The 22,387-nt window shown below is 40.4% G+C and overlaps 1 protein-coding gene across 3 annotated transcripts in view; it reads right to left on the reverse strand.

Moving 5' to 3' along the window:
* The window catches only part of Cfap221 (cilia and flagella associated protein 221), a 122,873-nt gene that overhangs the window by 36,949 nt on the left and 63,537 nt on the right, over positions 1–22,387 (reverse strand). For all 3 annotated transcript variants that reach the window (XM_063258946.1, XM_063258947.1, XM_063258945.1), the window contains exons 15-22: positions 22,066–22,171; positions 20,249–20,382; positions 18,304–18,384; positions 17,635–17,742; positions 16,721–16,855; positions 9,577–9,735; positions 8,139–8,230; positions 31–120 (exon numbers count right to left, since the gene is read on the reverse strand). In XM_063258946.1, the coding sequence (XP_063115016.1) occupies positions 31–120; positions 8,139–8,230; positions 9,577–9,735; positions 16,721–16,855; positions 17,635–17,742; positions 18,304–18,384; positions 20,249–20,382; positions 22,066–22,171 (905 nt within the window). The remainder of the gene's footprint in view (positions 1–30; positions 121–8,138; positions 8,231–9,576; positions 9,736–16,720; positions 16,856–17,634; positions 17,743–18,303; positions 18,385–20,248; positions 20,383–22,065; positions 22,172–22,387) is intronic.

A 22,387-nucleotide genomic window follows, 5' to 3' on the forward strand; every position in this document is an offset into this window, starting at 1 on the left:
GATCAAAGTCACAAACAAAAACAGACGTACCATTCAACAGCTTCCAGTCGGTCTTCTTCAGGCAAAGCGTCCAGAAGGACAGGGGTGTCTACAGGAAGCATGACTTGGTTGTAGTCACAGCTGTGGAAGAATCACATGGTGGCCAAAGACAGTCACACAAGCAGTATTTTGCAAAGCATTTTCACTTTATCATGGTGAGATCTCTATCTGTCTGCCCTTTTTCGCTCCTGAATGTCACTCGTGTCCCTGGAAAAGGCAAAGGTGGAGGGTGCAAGTGACTCCTTGTGAATCCTGGAGAATGTTGCCAAGGGTAAAAGCAGACTCAGAGAAGGGCCTACGATGGGACTCTATAGCAGAGCACTTTCCAGCAGGCCCATGGCCCTGCCCTTCTCCTGCACTGAAAAACAAAAGTAATGTCCAAGTATCTAAAATGACATCATCTCCTCAGGTCGGGGAAAGGCTAGTCAGGTAATTCACTTTTCATCCTTAATGTTTTCCCCACCTTTATACTCTTCCTTAGTCACTCTATCCAGTTTCAAACCTTCCTCCCCACCCCATTAGCGATTGTTTGGCATTATAACTTCAGGGTTTTATATACAAGTTTCTGAGTATTAATTATTAATTAAGAAAATTAAGTATTCAAAGGATCAAGATAGAGAGAAGAAAAATGTGACATTATTTTAAAAGCTGGCAGAAACAGGAGGTAGAGAGGAGAAATTCCTGAAGAGGAAGCTCACTCTCCGAAAGGCCGAGGAGTACTGAGTTCTATCTAACAGCTGGACCATAGTGGATCAAGACAAAAGGGCTCATGGACTACAGGATTCTTGGGGATCCACCTCTGACTAAGCCATGCCTGGGTGTGCATGTGCTAAACGACTAAGAGTGTGACCTCAACTCAATTATAATTAATTAATCTCTTTTACATTGGGGGTTTGATCTCCCTCTGGCTGCCTGGGCTTTGGATACCATGAAACTTCTTCAAAGGTCCGTATGAGGACTGCCTACCCTAACAGAAAGGAAGAGACTTTCCCCTGCGTGAACAGCACCAGTTCAAAGGGCTATTTTCTTCCTATAAAAACTACATATAGGCCCTGACACCTGGCTTCTCCTGGGGAATGGGCTCTTTTCATTGGCCTGGTGCCTGAGGAGGGTATCTTTGCTAATAAATGTATGCTTTCATTTCTCCTGTGTATCTTGCTCAATTTTCTGTTTGGGATCCCAATGGCCTAGGCAATCATAGCACTTGAAAACAGTGGAATAAGAACTTGCTGTTTCTGGGTTCAATTCTTTCTTTATAAATCTTTTTATAATATCAAGGGCATAAAAACTGATCATATAACAGCAAAGGGAACAGAAGAAAAGACACAGTGATACAAGTTTTTAATAGTTTTGTGGAAGAAATTTTTAGAGGCTTGAAAGAGATCTGTCCCATAAAAAAGAGCAGAGAGTCACCCACAAAAGGGAGGTGACCTGCCCCCAGCTGTGGGCTGAAGAGGAGGTGGAAACAGGAAAGAAGAGGCTGACTGAAGGCCTCTTTGTGTGCGTACACAGGACTTTGGATAAGACTTTGATCCTTGTTTTGTTCTTGGACAAACATGTATTTGCTCCTCAAGTGTACAGGTAGAAAAAAATGGCACCATGGTTGTTGCACAGGGAAAAAAGAACGGGGAAGGTATCTATGAACTGATCCATAGAAATTTCTAGGAGATAGTTTTATAGACAGCCAAGTTAGGTAGAAATATTATAGGCAGACAGGGGTAAGCCCTCAAAGGAGTCAATGCTCAAGATGAGGACACATTATTGTAGAAGACAACCTGGCCATCTCTCCTGAATGCAGAACAATTGCTTCAGCTTTAGGTTAAATCAAGCCTTATTTCCATACACTGGTATGTTCAGAGTTGGCTAGGCCATTTCCTTCTACCTTCAATTGGCTCTAAGCAATATGAACAAGGATAGCTGACATACTGATATGTAATCCTTATGACCAGCTGACAATTTCCTGTTTCCTTGCATCATGTTTCCCACAAAACAGTTGAACACAGCAGGCTGGCAGAGCCAGACAGTTCCAGGAAGGTCAACTGGGTATGAGTCTCAAAATAAGAGGCTATGACTATCCAGGGTAAAAAAGTTTATCAGAAACTGAAGCAACAGCCTCCTAAATTCATTCATATGCTATCCCAATGGAGTTGTGCAGACTGATCTTTCTGCATATCTTTCTCCCTGCGTATCGCAGAGGTGCTAACTCTCTGCCCAGCTAGCTCTGCTCACCTTGTCCACATAATTCCCACCATCCTCACTGTCATTCATCCTTGAATCATTCTCTTCTTCACAAAATAATAAATCCTGGGAGGGGCCTTGATCAGAGTCTTTGTCCACAGATCCTCACTTGAGTCAGACTTAGGACCGTAACTTTGAATATGTCTTAGTGTCTTTACTTTCATTGTGGGTTGCACTGGGATGGTAGATTGGAATTAACTTGCTGGAATTCCAATAAGGTTTCTATGGGATTACAAATATAACCTTCCAGATTGTGGAAAAAGAATTACAATATTTGGATTACAATAGACACTATTTGGATTACAATAATTACAACTGTGGGTGGAGGTGCATGCATTGAAGGCCAGGCCTCAAAACAAAGATGAAGTGACTATGTCTACATACTTCTTGCTCCAGGTATAAAGGATAATGATTTTCTAAATAGGTATCAATAACCTGGGTGTGGAGCCAAGACCTTCTTGACTCTTTCTTTGCAGAAAAGGTCCTTGTTCTTTCAAGGCACATTTGTTAGGTGACTTGCTTTCCCACTGGATCAATATCACCTAAGTGAATATACTTGTAATCTTATTGGCGGATCGTAGTTTTGTCCCACCTTATACTCACCCCGTGACTTTGCTCTATAAAGCCTCCCCTATAAGTGAAGTCCAAGGAAACTCACTTTCCAGGTTCCTTTCTGTCTCTTAGGCAGAAGCTATCTTTCCCTCAATAAATATTTTCTGTTCTTAACCTCCATTGTACCTAGAATTCATTCCTCAATTTTGGGGAACATGAACTCAGCTTATTCAATACCTAGCAGGTTGGGAGTTATATTTCCCTTATATCATTTGGAGGTCCTATATCATCCCTGTATCAATTGTACTAAATGAAAAAAGTAAATTCAGAATAGCATATACTGAGTGCTAGTTTTTATATAAGAAACAAGGAAAAAGTAAGTATACTCTACTTAGTACTACAAAAAATGAACATAGGACGTTTAGGTTAGAAGATCAAGCTGGTTTCCTTCCCTGGGAGGAATGGGGCCAAAGTACAGTGGGAGAGAGGGACATTTCCCTAAGTAGAGACATTTATGTAATCTGACTTTGGAAATCATGATGATGTTCTACTTTTTTTTTTTTTTTTTTTTTTGATACAGCATCCGACTGTCTAGTCCAGGCCTTCAACTTGTGATCCTCTTGCCTCAGCCTCTTAAGTGCTGGAATCACTGGCCTGGGCCACCATGCCCAGCCAGATGTTCTACACATTGAAAAAAGTAAAACTAAATCAGTAAGAGAAATTTAAGGAAACTGAAATAATTCCACAATCATAACAGAAAGAAAGAAGAAAAGGAGAGGGGAGAAAGGAGTAGAGGAGACAAGAGAAAAAAAGAGCGGAAAAAAGAAACAGGGGAAATAAATAACCTAATTTAGGTATTTACCTACCTACATACTCATGGTCTTGGGTTGAAAAAAGGTAGAGAGATAACTGTGAATAAAACTGAGTGCTACTTAATGAGGCTTGTTTATTAAAGTGCTTACAGATGAGATGATTCTTAAACTCTTTTAGATGTGTTATAAAACTGCATAACTAAACATGTTGGGAACCAGGGTTGTCACAGGGAGAAAAGGGAGATACAAATATGGAATGGGGAAAAGCGAGCACTAACTGTTTGTGCAGAGCGAAATTGTAGGGTTAGGTATGAACCCATGACTTCACATGTATGTGCACATCTGTTTCCATGGAGATGTACGTACACAGTACACATGCATCTTTGCTTGTGTGTAAGTGTGTATGCATGTCCCTCCTGCTTCGTTTCTTCAGGAGGGCAAGATACAAAAGCATTGTGTGCACCCAGATTTAAAAAAACGTATTTTTCAAAAAAAGTAAAACTAAATTTCATAACAAAATAATAGAATAACAATAGTTAATACATTGTAGTTATCCTTAAAGTAGTTGCTCAGAGCTCAAGACTTGGGCATAATAGTTTCTCCAATGGATATTAGCACAAACCTTCCTTTTCAATGAACAAAGAGACACTAATAGTACTGCTAACTTCATTTTTCTTCCTTCTTTTCCCCTTTCCACCACCCTAGTGCTTTTTTTCTTTTAAAATTTTTCTTCCCATTTCAAAATATCTATTGTATATTTTAGACCTTATTTCCTCTTTCAGTTTCTCACACCAGGGAGACAGTATGATGTTTACTCATGTGAGTCTGATTTATTTCACTTAGGAGTATGGCCTCACGTTGGAGTATGGCATTCATTTACCTGTAAAAGGGGCAAGTTTCTTCTTCTTTAAGGGTTTAGTATTCCATTGTATAAAAATACACATAATTTTGATTCATTCCTCAGTTGACAGGGTTGTTTCCCTGATTTGGGTTGTTTCCGAGATTTAGCTATTACAAATTGTGCTGCCATAAACACGGGTGCATATATATTGCTGTGCTATGATGTTTTTAATTCTTCTGAGAAGATATCCAAAAGAGGAATAGCTAGGTCGAATGGGACCTCTAATCCTAGTGTTTTGAGGAATTTAATTTCCACAGTGGTTGCACCAGTCTGCACTCCCATCGACCGTGGAGAAGGATTCTTTTTTGCTCACAGCCCCTCTAGCATTTATTATTGATTTCTTTTTTTTTTTTTTTTGTCTTTTTCGTTGTTTTTATCGGTACCAGGGATCGAACTCATGACTGCCTGCTTGCAAGGCAGGCGCTTATGCTGCTGAGCTAAATCCCCAGCCCCTTATTATTGATTTCTTGATGATAGTCATTCTTTCTGGAATGAGATGGAATCTCAGTTTTGTTTTAATTTTCATCTCTCAAATGATCTGAGAAATGCCTGTTTATCTCAGATGCCTACTTTTGGACTGGGTCTTTGAATTTGTGGGGTCTGATTTTTTTCAATTCTTTGCATATGCTCTAGATAGAAGCCCTTTGTCTGAGGGTCAATTGGCTAAAATTTTTTCCCACTCTGCAGTTGTCTTTTCACTCTGTTGGTGATTTCTTTTGATGTAGCACCCAGATCTTATTCCCCATAAAGACAGCCTCTGGCTCCACTAAGCAAAAATGAGCTCTATTTACCAACTTCGTAACAAAGAATTGGGTTCTAATTGAACGTTCTCTCAAACACATGTAGAACACATAAGGTCAGAGTATGTTTCTATTGAGAAGGGAGGTCAAGAAAGGGAGCTGGACCTATCTTCAGAGACTCCCTGGTCTGGCAACAACATGGAGATTTTCATGAAACAAAATGAGTTCAATGTTAAGTTCTGAGATCACGGTCCTCTCATCATCCTTTTGATTATTGTTGTTAATGTTAACATGTTCTTTTAAAGTGAAAATGGTGATTTCACTTTAAAAGATGTTTTTGTGTCAGTTTACCTTAATGTCCTTGACAAAGCAAAACTTTGATATCTTAAGTCACTTCCCAAAATTCTTTTGAGTGTTTTATTTACCTATAGTATCTGAAAATGTAAGAACTACTGGATTAGATAATTTCTTTGGTTACTGCTCGCTCTCAGATTTTATGGAAGACCACAAAGATTCAAGTTCTCCTGAAATTCACTGAAAAATAAAGGACTCAATAAACTGCTTGGATTCTTATGAATACAAACATGACTTGGAATAAAATAAGCTAAATAGCCATACTGATGCTTTGAAAGGATGTAGCTATATTTCAGGGTCAAAACCTCAGAAGTGGGCTGAGGATTTAGCTCAGCAGCATAGGCGCCTGCCTTGCAAACAGGCAGTCGTGAGTTCGATCCCCGATACCGATAGAAAAAGAAAAAGACAAAAAACAAAACAGAACAAAACAAAACAAAAAAACCTCAGAAGTTAGGGGTTGGGGGTTTAACTTAGCAGCACAAGTGCCTGCCTGGCAAGTGCTAGGTCATGAGTTTGATCCCCAGTATCAACAAAACAAAACAAAACAAAACAAAACAAAACAAAACAAAACAAAAACAAAAGAGCCTCATAAGTTACAGGCAGTGATTTATTCAAGCAAAATAGTTGCAAAGTTAAAAAGAAATTAATGGATTTGTAGGAACATGTTACAGACTGAATGTTTGTGTCCTACGTGATTATATTTGAAATGGAGCCTTTAACAGGTGATTGGGGCTTGAGGATGGAGTCCTCGTGTATGAGATTAGCGCCCTTAGAAGACAAACCTTGGAGAGGCTCCTTCCTCTTTATGAGGACACAGCAAGAAGGCATCACCTATGGGTCAGTACTCACTAGACACCAAATCTGCCAGAACCTTGATCTTGAACTTTCCCGTCTTCAGAACTGTGAGAAATATATTTCTATTGTTTATAACCTACCCAAGCTATGGCATTTTGTTTAGTAGCCTGAACTGATTAAGACAAATTTAAGATCTTAGTGTGGTGACAGAGGCCTATAATCCCATTCTCTGGGAGGCCAAGATGGGAGAATTTCAAACTGAACCCAATCCAGGTGACTTAGTGAGACCCTGTTTCAAAATAAAAAATAAATAAATAAAAATGATTGGGGATATAGCTCAGTGCTAAGGTCCTGAGTTCAATTCCCAGCACCAGGGGGTCAGATTTTTTTTTTTTAAAATCACCATGATTATTTTGTAACTGTTTTTAGAAATAACAGCTGACCTAGAATTCAGTGGAAATCGGTGATAAGAAAAGGTGGCAGACTCTCGATTTCTGCTTATGTAACTGCAGCTTATTTACAACAAACAGGGTGAAGAGCGCATTTGAATCCAGAAACAGTAACAAACTATGGTGGGAGAATTTTCTTTAGTTCTCATAGAACTCATGTTTAATTCATGGTTATTTCAAGCCCAAGGCAAATGCATCTGACTGCTTGCTGAAAGAACAGCCTTGGGAAATTTTTTTCCCCCAAGGACGTTGCTTTGGAAACAAAAACAGGATGTTTTTTTCCCTAATTCTTGGGACCTGTGTAAGCTCACAGCAGGTAGACAATGGGCAGACTCCACTTCCCGCCACTTCCCACTGTGCCTATTCAGTTCTGCACAGCACTGCAGATCCAGCTACATGGTACAGTTTGCACAGGTCACTCCTGAAGTCTCCTCTCGGGACAAGAGGTGGTGATGGTGCCATCTGGTGGCAACAGAGTGACTGCAAGTTTGGCAGCAGGCTGAAGGCAGAAGTCATCGAAGTATGCAGCAGCTAAGGTGTGAGGTGCTTCCCAGGGTCACTTACTTTCTCCTTGCAGCAGCTCAGTGAGGACCTCATTATCGCCTCTGTTTCACAGATAGGGAAATGTCTGTTCAAAGGGCATCAGTAAGAAGAGACACGCCCAACCACAGAGGGCCGGTGGCACTGCCTACCAGAGATAGGAACAGGTCTCTAATACCAAACAGGCTTTCCTTTTTTCCACAGTATCATTGTTTCCTCTGGCTCTGCAGGTGTTAGACTTTATACACAGATTATAATAAAGAATGAGATGCTGAGTTTATTTTGAGATGGCAACTGGTATATGAAGAACAATGGGAAATGGACAAGTGCGTCTGGACTCATGTCACGTCCCAGGTCCCAGCTGGGTGTTTTCTGTTTATCTCAGGTCACCTCAAGCAAAAGGGAGCAGCAGAGACAGGGAGCACCTTGGAAGGGACAGTGCATGGCTGAGCCTCGGGAAGGACAGGGGCATCGGCCTTCATTCATGGGGAGCCCTTCCAGCTAGTAATGAAGGAATCAGGCAAAGGAAGTGTCTTAGGGTCACGAACTGATCTCCTTAAGTACCTGGGGTGCAGCAGGCACATGGGTGGTAAACATGGGGTAACTGAACATTGGGTGCCTTACTCCACCTGCAGTTGCTAAAAAACTCCAGACTGAGTAAATTGTAAAAAGAGGCATTTATTTTGGTTCAGGGTTCTGTCCAAGGTTGAAGGCTTACCTGTGAGAAGGCTCTGTCTTGGAAGGGTCAGGCAGGGCTGAGAGGGCCAGGGACTGGAATCTCTTCCAATGCATAATTTCAGGAATAATGTCCTGTGGTGAAAGTTGGCACAGGGTAAAGATGCAGAAAGGGACTGTCTGACGGAGTGAAGTCTAGGAAGGACTTTATTTCATTCAGATGACTGGTTTTAAGTCACAAATGTTAGTTACAAAAGTTATCATTAAGATTAACTTTTCTGAAGCAAAAAGTCAATTGTTCCAGCAAGGGCACTAAACAATATAACACAGAATGTAACACAGAATGAGAGACAAAGGAGGAGAGATGCCCCTACATTAGCCCCACCAGCAATATGTCACAGTGATGGGGGATGGATGTGGCCCTGAGATCTGTTTTGATGACTGTAAATAAGGTGCTAAGGTCATGCTTGAGGAGGATTGGGAGCTCATCAAGTGGCATGTCACACAAGGGACAGGATGTGCACATGCATTGGTGACATGATGGACAGGGCTCTCAGGAGACCATGAGCTCAACTGAGCGCAGGGTGTGTGACAGGATGGAAGAAGCAGGAAGGTGACCAAGGCCTCACAGGTGAAGTGAGTGAACTTGGAGCCACTGCTGTTGGCAGCAGGGCTCCACTGAAGTCTTCTAAGCAGGAACCAGCACAATCAGACTTGTGAAAGGAAGATTTCCATGGAGGCCTGATGGGAGCAGTGTGAGCTATGGGGGGAAACCAAGGGTAGACTGACAGGCTGTGTAAGAGGAAGGCTGGTTAGATATCGGGAATGGACTGGAAGGATGGCTCGAGCGTCACTGCACAATGTCAAATTCTCTGTATAATGTCACCCATGAAACAAAAAGGGTGACACAGGAAGAGGGAGCAGTTTGGGGCACTACTGGTGGAAGTGGGGCAGAGATAATGATCTGGGTTGGGGACTGATTGAGTTGAAGGAGCTTACAGGGGACCTTCAAGGGTTCCTAGATATTCAGGTCAGGTAGGTCACCTGGGGAGAGAAACAATTCTTCAGAGCCAGTTTTTTTACTGCTCAGTGTCATGTCAGCCTTTTGTCCACTCTGATATTTCTACATTTACTGGGACTAAGGTAAAAACAGGTCAGGCCACGGGGTCCTGCTTACCCTGTGACCATTTCTGCATGGTGGAACTATGAATGAATGCGCATTAGGTGTCGCCCGTAAAGGGGAACAGTGAGCACGCTGGAACAGGGGCAGTGCGGAGCCTGACAGGTGGGTTCTGATAGGACAGGCGTTCTTCTAGTGAGTCTCTGCCTGGATCCCGGAGGGCAGCTAGCAGGAGGGCTGCTGTTTGCAGCTGTGGTTAGAAGTCTCTGTTTTTCAAGCCCAGCCATAGCTCTCTGTTTTTGTCTCTTGCCTCTCCCTGTAGCCCAAGGTTCATTGCCAGGGAGCAGGGTGAGGGCATTACCGTGTGATGGAGAAACTGCTTCTGGGTGAGGGGAATGCTGGAGCCACGGTGCAACCCATGGGTGAACTTGTACTTGGGGTGAGTGCACAGATGGTAATCTATCAACGTTTCTGAATAAGTCAGAGGGTGCTTCACAGCAAATAAGCCTGGACTGGGATTCTGCGGAAAGGAGGAGAAAAAGAATTTTCTGTTTACTGGTTTTCAAGCTATGCCCAAGAACGGGCATCAGATAGCATCTTCTGTGGCTCCCACCAGCGCTAACACTCATCTAGAAAAGAGAAGCCAGACGCAGAGATGTCCAGAAGTTGGCTGCACTTTAAATGGTCACAGTCATTCATAAATGCTGCTTTGCTGGTTTAAGAGCTTCTTTGCATGCCATGTGAATGTACTAACTTACATGGAAACAAGTATAACTGAAAATCACATCTTAAAGTATTTGTAATTATGATGGATTAGGAGAAATTATTAAATAAGCAACTAGCTTTCAAAAGCAAATGAGCTTCTGGTTATGAGAAGAAAAATAGCCTCTTAGAAACTGCTTAAAGGGAAGACAGAAAAGAGTGACATTTGATATATCCGGAAATGCCAACATTTAACATTGTTTAGGTAATGGTTTTAATTCAGAAAGGCTCCACTAGGATGTCATATCTGTTTTTAAGTGAGATTTTTTTCTTTTCTTCTTTTTTTAAACTAATTCTCTATCGGAACTAATGGAGTCATAAAACAATTGTATCATAATACTAAAATCTAGAGCCTTTTAATTTTCTTTCCAAAGCTTGTGCAACAAATACCCTATTTTTTTTATCCCAAACAGCATAGCTTTCCCACAGTTTTAATCTCAAATGTTTAAAAACCATCAGGTTAAGACTTTGTTCATTTTCTTTGATTTTTCTGACAATTAAAAAAAACCCACACAATTCTACTTGCTTGATGGAGACCTGATCTTACTGCCAAGAAACAAAGACCCTGACTTCCATTTAAGGGACGTGTCGCTAGACTGGGAGGCATCCAGCCCCTCCCCCATGTACAACTAGAGTGTCCAAGATGTAGAGTTCAGGCGAGTCAAGGCTGCTGGAGGGATTGTGGGCTGTGGGTCCAGAGAGGCTGAGTTGCAGCTTTGGCAAGGACGAGAGCCTTAAGATGCAAAGGCACTGCTCAAGGCAGATGCAGAAGTTTTGCTGAAGGCACAGTGTAAAGGAAAGGTGTGCAGAGAGCCTACAGAGGGTGTCTGCTAAGACCATGGTGATGCAGAAACAAGCCCACACCTCAGTGAGTCCCTGCAATTGAGGCAAGAGTTGGGGTGCATAGAAGAAGAAGTGATGTGATGGGAACGGGGCTGGCTACACTCTACTGGGGGAAGAATGGGGCAAAGATGCGTAATACTAGGGAAGAAGAAATGACCTATGTGCCCTCAAGAATATCTCCTCCTCCTGCTGACTGAGGGCATGACAGGTAGTATGTGGCCAAATCTCTTGATCTTCCCTGAGCCATGTGTAATGAAAGCAGTGTTTTGTGAAAGCTGATAACACCGTGTCCAACAGCTGTCATGCTTCAGATTTCCCTCCGTGGCCATTACTTCCAGACAGATGAGCAGTCATTCCAGAATAATTGCGGTTTTCATTTCCCTTGAAGTAATGCATATCCATGGTAGTGTCTTACAGGCTGTGAAGATTTGTCGTGAACAGCCACGAGCTCCGTGGGTGCTGCCTGTCCCAGACCTACATCCCAGAAGCTGTGTCTTTCCTTTACTTTTAGACTTTGTAGTTCTGATGGTCACAACACTAATTCTAAACATTATGCTTATTCTGCACTTCTTGGTTATCAGTTTTACAGGGTAGCTACTGAATCATCACTATGGAAGGGTTTGGTCCAATTACATGAAGCAATGAACCCCTTCCTTTCAATTTTGAAAATTACATTGTCCTTCTTAGTAACTTACCTTTTACTTGAAATGATGCACTTATACCCCAATTTCTTGTCTCATTATGATTTTGAGACAGTTTCTTTATGTTGCTCTGGCTAGTCTTGAATTTTTGGGGTCTGGTGATTCTGTTGCCTCAGTCTTCAAAGTAGCTGAGACTACATGTACGTGTCCTCACATCCAACTAATCATTTCAAAATGACCAGTTCAGCTCCTCTTTGGGGGAAAGGAAACATCATTCCCATGCTTTCTTATACCTTTTCTTTTCTCTTCCACAATTTTACCTTTATACTATTAACATTCGCATTCCAGAACCACAGCCCAAACTTTCATGCTTTGTTCATACATTGTCCCTAAAAGGTGAAAACTAATGAATAGCATGTATTTTGCTGTAAATGTGTAAATATGTTTCTCTGCAAGGCTAAGTAGAGGCTTGGATTATACTTTGTGTGTGTGTGAAGGTTCAGCATCATGCTGAGAGTATAGCCTGGAAGCAAAGTACTTGCCGTGTCTAGGCTTGTACATGTTTCTTCCCAGCTTGGCACGTACCAGACTTAAACTAAACTCAGTCTTGTGGCTGTTGGATAAGAGTACTAGTATCAAGGCTAAATGGATTTTATTTTTAAAGTTTCCATGAATTCTTGAAAGTATATCAAATTTTAGTTTTTAATTTTGTATTCCATTTGGAAAACCTGAGGACATTTACTGATCTTTTTCCCTCCTAGAGTTTATACTTCCCTCTCCTCCCATCTTTTCCCCTTCCCTCCTCTTTCTTTCTTTCTTTTTTTTCCTTCCTTCCTTCCTTCCTTCCTTCCTTCCTTCCTTCCTTCCTTCCTTTCTTCCTTCCACTGGGGACTGAATTTAGGGCTTAGTGCATGCTAGCCAAATGCTCTACTACTGGGTTACATCTTTAGGCTTTTTAAAATGTTTTTATTTTGAGATGGGATCCTGCAGAGTTGCCCAGGCTGCCCTTGAACTTGCAATCCTTCTGCCTCTCAGGCACTGGAATAGCTAAGATCCCAGGCATGTATCACTGCACCTGGCTATCACTGCTTCATCTTTCAATTGAATGTTGTGCCTTTCTAGGAACCTTGAGTGTATCCACTCTCTCAGCTGCACTGTGGTCTGTAGAGTCCCACTTTCCTAGACACCTTTCTCCCAGGGCCCTTTGTTTTTCTTCTTGTAGGTCTCCTGCACAGATGTTACCCCAGGGCTTCACTATAATGCTTTAGTGGTCATCACCAGTATTTCTTTCCCTTTCTGTCTCTTTTCTTAGGGTATATTAATAATTTCATTCACTGTTGGATTGATATAGAATTGCTGTACAGCAAAGTACACATATTTGAAGTATACAACTTGATATGTTTTGACACAAGTTACCCTTGCAAAGTATTACTGCCATACAAACACTGTAATAAACATGTCCATCATCCACTAAGGTCATCTCAGATATTTTATCATCCTTCCTATCCCATTCCTGCTTCCTATCCCTCCATTCCTGGCCACTGAGCCCATTTTCAGGTAGAGAGTGACCTGCTCTCTGCCTCTATAGGTTAATCTGGATATTTGTATAAATGGAGCAATATAAATGTACTTTTTTTGATTTCTCTTACTCTGCACTAATTATTTTGAGAATCATCCATATTTTCTTCTGTTTATTATTGAGGATGTTTTGGTGTGTATTTAGACTATAATTTGTTTATCCATTAACCTGTTGATGACCCTCCCATCCCAGCTTTGGGAACATATAAAGCTTCCATGATTGCTCTTAAATAAGTCTTACAAAATCCAATATAAGGAGAAGCCAAACCACTCTGGATCACAGCATCTCCCCCAGGGAGGGAGCTGGCACTTCAGCAGAGGCCTACCTGATGGAAGTGACTCACACTCTAATTTCCTTACCAGGATGGAGAGCACTGTGAATAAGATATACAAAAGCCAGGGCTTTGTGGAAATGGAAAGCCAGAAAGCAAGTGTATGACACAACACTGGCAGCACTTGGAAATTTGAAAACAACAGTGAGCAAGCAAGGCCTGGGAATGGGGGGACCTTGAGAAGGGAGAAGGTTTTACTGACCCAGAGATAATTAATAACCCATTCCTCCCTAGTACTGCACTAATGGGACGCAGAGTGCACTGCCCACACATGCCAGAAGCCCAGGACTGCACCAAGTTCATGAGAGTGAAGCTCTTGCAAGAGTAAGTGAAACAGACCATGAGTGGAGGGATAGAAAGTGGTGCTTGGCTCAGAGGGCTTTCTACTAAAGGTCTGTGAAGGGAAGACAAAGAGGTGATTGCAGTATTTGGCATGTAGTGAAAGGAGCAGGCATTAGAGGTCCCTAGCAGAAGTCAACAAAGAACCCAAGGCTGGGCAAGTTGTACCACATCTGCTCGCCCCAAATTAACCAAGGTAGATCTTGGGGCAAAATCAAAAGCCTGCAGTTAGCCAATCCTAGAGCACTACCTGCAACCAGGAGTCTGGCCTGTAAATACAGCAGGATCAGCAGATCTGTTTGCTCACAGGATTTAAGCAAACCGTGAGGGCGTAAGAACAAAATACTTCTGGAACATTCAACTCCCCCAAGCACATACAAGGGGCACTGACTGATGAGGAGAAAAACAGTAGCCATATGGCTGAATTGCTTGAAATAAGCAAAGAAGAAACAAAGAAACCCTATAAGCTCAAAAATTATATAACCGAACAAGCGGTGGACTTAAGAAACCAACTGATCCATGAGTTTCATGAAGGGTCAAACAAATGAGAAGAGCTAACTAACTGATCCAAAACATGAATGACAAATTCACCAGAGAATTAGAGTCCATCAAAAGTGCCAAACAGAAATCCTGGAGATAAAGAACTCTATTGAAAGCATAAGCAGCAAAAATGACCAGTGTGAGCAGAGAGTATCAGATCTTTAAGATAGATCTGATGCATGAGGCCACATACTCTGAGATATGGTAAAAACAAGACAGCAAGGAAAACTGATCCAATTGCTACTAGATGTCATAAAAAAAAACTAACCATAGCTGGAGAAAAGTCAGAGGATAACATTCAAGGAACAAAACTATCTATTTATGGAACCACAGTAGAAAACTTCCAAGTATGGATAAAGAAGGGAAAGAATTCAATACACAGGTAAGTGAATCGTATAGAACACTACATACATAAAACCAGAGAAGAATTTCTCTATAACACACTATAGTTAAAATCCCAGAAGTTCAACATAAAGACAGAATTTTAAAATCTGTTATAGAGAAGCAACAAATCACTTGTAAATCCATTAGAATTACAGCAGACTTCTCAAATCAAACCTTAAAGGCCAGGAGTGAAATGCTTCAAGTTATAAAATAAAACAACTTCCAACCAAACTAATATATCCTAGAAAATTATCTTTCAAAACTCATGGAGAAATAAAGGCATTCCATGATCACCAAGTCAACACTCCAAAAAATTCTACAGGATGTCTTAGAGAAAATGAAGCCAACAGTGCCAAAAAGGACAATAAAATGGATGAGCAATTAGATAAAAGGATAAATAAAGAAATCAACAAATCAAAAATAATGCAATGGTAGGAATAAATCGGTATCTTTTAGTAATAACTCTCAATATAAATGGCCTTAACTCCCCAGTCAAAAGACACAAATCAGGAGACCAGATCAAAAACAAAACCTGACATTACATTGCATATAAGACGTACATCTAACCCAAAAAGAAATTCATAGACTAAAACTCAGAGGATGGAAAATATTATTCCATGCACCGAGAGCCAGAAAACTAGCAAGAGTAGCTATCATAGTTTTAGACAAAATAGATTTCAAGCCAAAATTGACCAGAAAAGGCAAAGGTCATTACATATTAGTTAAGGGAATATAGTTCAACAGAAAGAGGTAACAATTGTAAATATATATCAAATACTGGAACACCCAACTTCATAAAAACAAACTCTACTGGACATCAAAGATCAGATAATCATCAATACAATCATAGTGGGAGATCTCAGCATCTTACTTTCACAAATAGAACAACTAGACAAAACAAAAAAATCAACAATGAGTTGAATCATACCTTTGAACAAATGGACTCAGTGGGTATCTACAGAGTGCTATGTCCCACAACAACAAAATACACATTCTTCTTAGCAGCAAGATAGAGCGTACAAAAGCTCATAAAACTTGCTTAAATAAATGCAAAAGAATTTATCTCATGTATATTATCAGATCACAGTATATTGAAACTAGAAATCAAAGGCAAAAGAAATCAGGAAAACACCTGGAGATTAAATAAAGCACTCTTAAATAATCAATGAGTCACAGAAGAAATAAAAAAGCTCCTGGAATCAAATAATATGACATACCAGAACCTATAGGACACAATGAAAGCAGTTCTAGAGAGATATTTATTGTTATGAATACTCACATTAGAAAAAAGAATAAACTCAGCTAAGTAAACTAATGAAACACCTCAAGTTCCTAGAAAAACAAGATCAAATCCAAATTAGTACAGGGAAGGAAACTGTATAGTTCACAGAGGAAATTAATGAGATAGAGACTTAAAAAATACAAAGAATTTATGAATCAAAGAGTTGGTTCTGTGAAAGAATAAGCAAAATAGACAAATAGCCAGAAGGAAAAGATCCATATCAATGTAATTAGAAATAAAAAAAGACTAAATCACAGTGTACGTCACTGAAATCCAGAAGGTTATTAGTAATTAGGTATCTGGTCCTGGAGTTTTCTTTGTGGTAATGGTTTTGACCATGAATTCAATTTCTTTAATAGATTCTGATCTATTTGAGCTATTTAACTCCTATTGAATAAGATTTCATAGTTTTTGACTTTTTCTAAATTTTCCCATTTAACTTTAAGTTGTTGAATTTACCAGCAGAAATTTTTTCATAATATTAACTTACCTTTTTAGAATCCATAGTGTTTTGCTAAATATAAATGCTGAAATTGTTAAGAGACAGAAACACTAGTATTTTCCAAGCAATTAAATAATGGCAAGCAATTTTGAGAGTGAGAAATAGTTTAACACTTGACAATACAAACAGAAATATTTCCAGCTAATGTTTTGGTTTCCTGTAGTGGTGGCAAACTATGGCACATGTGCCGCAGCGGACTATTTGCTATCACTGGAGGCTCTAAAAGATACACTATCGTTGTCACAGGAAACTGCTGAAATAAGGGAACACTGAATACAAGACTTCTGTCCACTGATACTTACAAAGACATAAAGTGGGTAGTAGTCTACGGACTTGGCTAAGCTCTCAGGTGGTTTCATACTCAAGATTGAGGACTTGCCAGAGTGTGGAGATGTTGAATCCAGTTTTGGTAGTGCTATGATGGTGGTGACTTCATCCTGTAGAGGACCAAGAAGAGCCTGTAAATCTTGATGCCAGACAATCACTTTGAAGGCAATAAGATATACTATGATGCCTAATATGGATTGACTATCATCCTTTTTTTTTTTCTTTTTTAAGTCCTGTAAGGTCCTCAGTGTAGATTTTATTGGTTTTGTTCTGTATTGTTTTGATCAATTCTATTATACCTGATGATATAGACAACTCAATTTGAAAATAGCAAGAGGCACAATGGTAACCACTTTTGATCACCTGCTATTCTATTTTTGCATCACGTGCTATGCCCACCCTTCTGTTCTGACTCTGTTTTGCTTAGTCACATTTGTTTTCATTCTCTTCAAAAAAGTAATAAGAACCGTGAGAGTAATATAACCCTAAAAGTCTAATTGTTACTGTAAAAAAGAGAGGAAAGGAAGGTGGACTAAGGGATATAACTGCAGGAATGTTCGAGAGTGTAGGACAGAAAACCATATAACTGAGCTTTTGTTGGATCATTGAACGGAACTGTCTCCAATTCCACTATATGAATGTTCACTTTATATGCTTTAATTTAGTGATATGGACAACTGTTTCTGGGAAGATAATGTGTAGCCTGTTAACTGGTGATTTCGTACTGTATATATTTTTTTTCTAGAAATACTGTATTATTTGTACCCTTTTACTGCATTGTTTTTTTATGTCCTTTCTTTTTTTTTCTTCTTCTCTCTTTAAATAAAAAAAAATCTTGATGCCAGAACAAGAAAGGTGGGAACTATCCTTGAAGGTAGGGATGTGTTACCTCAGCTCCTTGCTTCAGAGGCCGTGCGAGCTTTTGAGATTTATAACTTGTTGAAGACTTATGCACAGAGAATGGCTGGTATCTCTTAATTTTGTATAGCTGAGGAACCTAGAGGTAAAAGAAGACAACTAACTGAATATCTTGAAAAACTCATGACTATTTAGTGAGTTCTACTTTGCTTAACCACAGCTGTGGCCATCAGAGTGTTTGTTTGTTTGGATTGTTGGATTTGATAGTCCTGGACCGACATTAAAGACAGTCCTGAGCTCTGAGTTTCAGCACACGTCAGTGTTTATAACTGCTTTCTCATGCCACATAGTTTATTTGTGCTAATACACCATAATACTCTTATTTCCAAGAACAGAAGTGACTGTGTACCTGAAGAAAGGCTGACCACTTTATGGTCACTTCATCTTGGACTTTGTCTTGAATTTTCTAATAGGTAGGGTCAAGGTACTTCATGTATGCATACTATATGGTAACTCCACAGAGGAAAGATCCTGGTTTCCATAGCCACATTAGGGAAAAAGAATCTGGGATACCTCCAACATGCCATATACAATGACAGAAACACACCAAATGCCAATCAGTATCATAACAAGTTGCCAGTGAAACTTAAACTCATGTGAAAAGGTGCCCAAACGATTAATGCTATATGACAAGTCTGACCTGCAAATTGAAGAAGGAATAACTCTGCTTAATTTGAACATCCAAAGGCTTAATTGGGACCAGTCCAAGACCATCAGGAGCCTAAAATGTGAGTATTAGAAAAAATGGATAATCAACTCTGAGCAAAGGCAGCTACATTTATATTGCATTTTGAAACATCAAGTGAACAGTTCTACTCTCAGAGCAGCCCTTCTCATGACCATAGTTGCTGCTGGATCTGTGGGACACAGAGTCACTGGGGCTGACTCCATGATCATGTGGGAATCTTTTTTACCATGTACTATCACAGGCTATGATGTATCACCCAGAGCTCCTTTCAGGCTTGAAACACTCAGCCTTCCAACTGTTTGGAATCCTGTAATGGAAACAACTGCCGAGGGTCAGCCCTTCCCAGGAGATGCCTTGCCCAAGGCCAGATGCTCTTCCTCACCAGCAGCTTCCAGCAAGAGTAAAGCTGAGGTACCGAAGCTAGGTCCTCTCACATTGTGCCAACCTTAGAGCTTCTCTAAGGCTTAGCTGAAGAAGCTTTGCCAAGACAGATTGCAGTCCTGTTTCTTTTTTCAGTCCTCTTCCCTGTGCTGGATTTCCATGAAGCTGTCCTTAGAGCTCTTCTTGTGTGCTCATCTGCTTCTGACACCCATGGGAATTCAATAAATACCATATTTCACTAAGTTTTGGACATCACCATTCAATTAATAGTATACTATGTAAATAGCCATTATTTGTAAGGAAATTTCCTAATTTCAAAGATACTGAATGTAAAACAAAGTGCATCTTGGAATGGGGGAATGCAGTATTTATGGAATAAATTAATAAACTTTTTATAGCTGAGCATGTTATAGAAATGCTCAGCATTCTATTTTTAATCAACCCCAGAACAGCAAAGAAACCTGAATTGGATTATCTAAAAACCAAAAGAAACCGTGTAAGTTTTTAGCTATTCACCAATGAGGTGGGCTCTGGGGCACAGTGATGATCTCATTTCATCATTGGGTGTCAGATATTTATTACTGCATGAAGATCAGATTCATTATTTCCAAGGAACCAAATACATTCATCTTTTAAGTATTTTAATTATCAAAAGCAGAAAACATATGGAAGTTCAAAATTCAGTTCTCTATTTCTTGAGTAGATAAACCAACAATGCTTCGTAAATATTTTGAGATATGAATGGTAAACCTATTCTTTGAAATCCAAAGGTTATTTTGCATATGAACTTGTAACTTTAAGCACACTTTTTAGTACAAGCTTTGCAAATGGGCAACATTTTATGAGACGTTTTATGACTTTGAGCTCCAGTCTTCTCATATCTAAAATGATAAACCTACCATAAAGCTTTGCCAAAAATTAAAGGGATCGTGGATACATCTGAATTACTTAAGACCTATGTATAATGTAAGGGCTAATGAACTATTGTTAACTATTAATTATAATTTTTGTTGTAATGAAAACTGTGTTCATAACAAGAGAGAGGAGAGACAGAGAGACAGAGAGACAGAGAGACAGAGACAGAGAGACAGAGTCTGACCCTAACTGACCATGATGGATAGGTTAGCCTGTCAGATTCTGGAACCACATCTCTTCCTTACTAGCTTGACCTAGACCCTTCTTTGCCCTCCCTTTTGGGAGGCAGCAGAGGGCTCAGGGGAGCAGATTCTACCTGTCTGGGTTGTGGGGGATCCCTTGCTTACTCTCTGCCTGTTTGCTCTCAGGCCCTGTTCCAGACTGAGAAGGAACCAGGCCCATTTGGCAGGAAGCTCTGCACAAGTGTACCAGATTCCCTGCATGTGGGCCAGTAGATGATCCCTAGGTTCTCATGGGTTACAATTACCCAGCACAAGCCTTCGAGCCTCGGGAGGAGAAGTCACCAATGCAGGGCTTCTCCAGTAGTCTGCCCAGCAACCTGAGATGGTGCCAGCCCCTCCCACAGCAAGATGGCACCCACCAGCTCACTGGAGTCCTGGGGAGGGTTGTAGGATGGGAAGGTGAAGGGCAGCACTTCCTTGGGTGACACTGACAACCGGCAAGAGCAATCCTCCTGACTGGCTCCTGACTGCCAGGACTTGCAGGGATGCTTGTCTATGGGTGAACAACACAATAGTTTTTTCAGGAGGCTCTTAATGTGAAACTATCATGTTTTAGTTGTACATTTACCCCACACCATTTCAAAAGGAATAGTCCTGTTTATAAACATACATACACAAGCACACATATATTTCCATTTTTAGTTTCCTGTGTTCTTTGCCTCAACCTATAATCTAGTTTTTAAAAAAGAATATCCAGTTTCTTTCCAAAAACTATAATTCTTCAAAAACTTTTAACAAGTATTATATATATTAATGAAACTCAGTATGGTGTTTCTATATTTGCATATATCATGCACCGATTGAATCTAAATCATTAGGAACCACTATTCTACATTCCGGTCCACCCAAAACTTAAATTTTAGTTAAAACAGCTGTTATGAATTCAGCAAATAAAAACATTAAATTACAAAATTTTTATAGATAGTCACACATGATTTGTGAATAAATGTCACTTTTTTCAGTAAAAAACTTCAAAACTAGAAATAAAAATAACATAGGAGGAAATAAGGAATAAATGAAATGCTAAGAAATGTTTTGGGAAACAAAATATGCATCTGGACACTAGTAGAGGAAAGGGTGTAGGGGATACAACTGCCACTTAGGGAGAACAGGAGAATCTGATCAGAACTCTGGCCAGGGAAGAAAGAAGGTCCCAGGGGAAGCAGGGCCTCCTGTGGCCTTGCATATGAATCCTGGATTGGAAATACAAATATTGGGAAAAAATGGTGACATGGCTCTTGGGCTTCCACTGGGAGTGGGCCTACAACAGCCCCAGTCAACCTGGGCTTTAGGAGACTGAAATTTCTTTAAACAGCAAAAACAGTAAGAGATTTAAAAGCTTTGTATACCAGGTATAGGTGGAGAAAACATCAGATTCTGTCAGTCCATCAGAAAATATAAATCACTACTGGCCTAGTATCTCTACTAGCAAGAGGAATAACGGTCCCATACCAGACTGGAGCCATGCCAAACTTTACTATGTGTACGACTCAGTCTGGGTGTCTGCTGACCTTGTTTACTGTTAGCTGGACAGGTGTTCTGGCCAAACCTGGAATGGACATCTGGTTCATGTCCTGTGACAGGTAGCGTAATAGTACCCAGAGATATCCATGTCCAATTCCCTAGAAGCTCTTAATATGTTAATTTACATGGTAAAAGGGACTTTGAAGGTGTGAGTGATCGGGTTAAGCATCTTGAGATGCTTGCTGTGCAGAGCCGTGGTGGGAATGCTCATCCCTTCCACAGTTGGGTTATCTAGGGGGGCTTGATGGAATTATAGGGTTTATGTAGGAAGGAAACAAGAGGATAAACCTGAAAGGGTGATAGAACGACTGAAGGGAGACTACTTGAGTGATGCAAGGAAAGGCCCTAAAGGATGCAAGTGGCCTGCCTTTAGGAGCTGGACAAGGAAAGGAAATACATCCTCTGAGGCCTCCAGAAGGAAGCAGCCTGCTGGCACCACGATTTCAGACTCTGACCTCTAGAACTGTGACAAATAAACCTGTGTTGTTTTAGGCCACTGAATCTGTGATGATTTGTTACAGAAGTAACAGGAAACTAACACATGTGACTTGGAAATATTTCATGTCTCCGCAGCCAACTTCATTATAAAGAAACCTAAAGGGCCGAAGGATTCTGGGCCTTGGCATCACTGAACATCTCAGCTATACCTTACCTTGCATTAATGATTGCTTTACTTGATATTGCTTTTGTAGTATACCCTCTCTGTCTATTTTACGGACCGCTGTTAGTGTTCTTAGTAACCGTTGCTGAAGCATGATCTGGAATTGGAGAGAATAATGATTTCAAATTACTAATTGATACATGCTCATTTGTATTCAACCTTACTCACTTTTGCCAATCACAACCAAGAGCTGAAACCACCACTCTAAGAAAGAATGCAAGTTTGGTTTTTTTTTGGTACTGGGAATTGAACTTATGACCTCATGCTTGCCAGGCAGGCGCTTATACCACTGAGCTACATCTCCAGCTCCATG

This window comes from Cavia porcellus, unplaced genomic scaffold (assembly GCF_034190915.1).
Source record: "Cavia porcellus strain 051 isolate PalLab524CR breed Dunkin Hartley unplaced genomic scaffold, mCavPor4.1 scaffold_12, whole genome shotgun sequence".
NCBI lineage: Eukaryota > Metazoa > Chordata > Mammalia > Rodentia > Caviidae > Cavia > Cavia porcellus.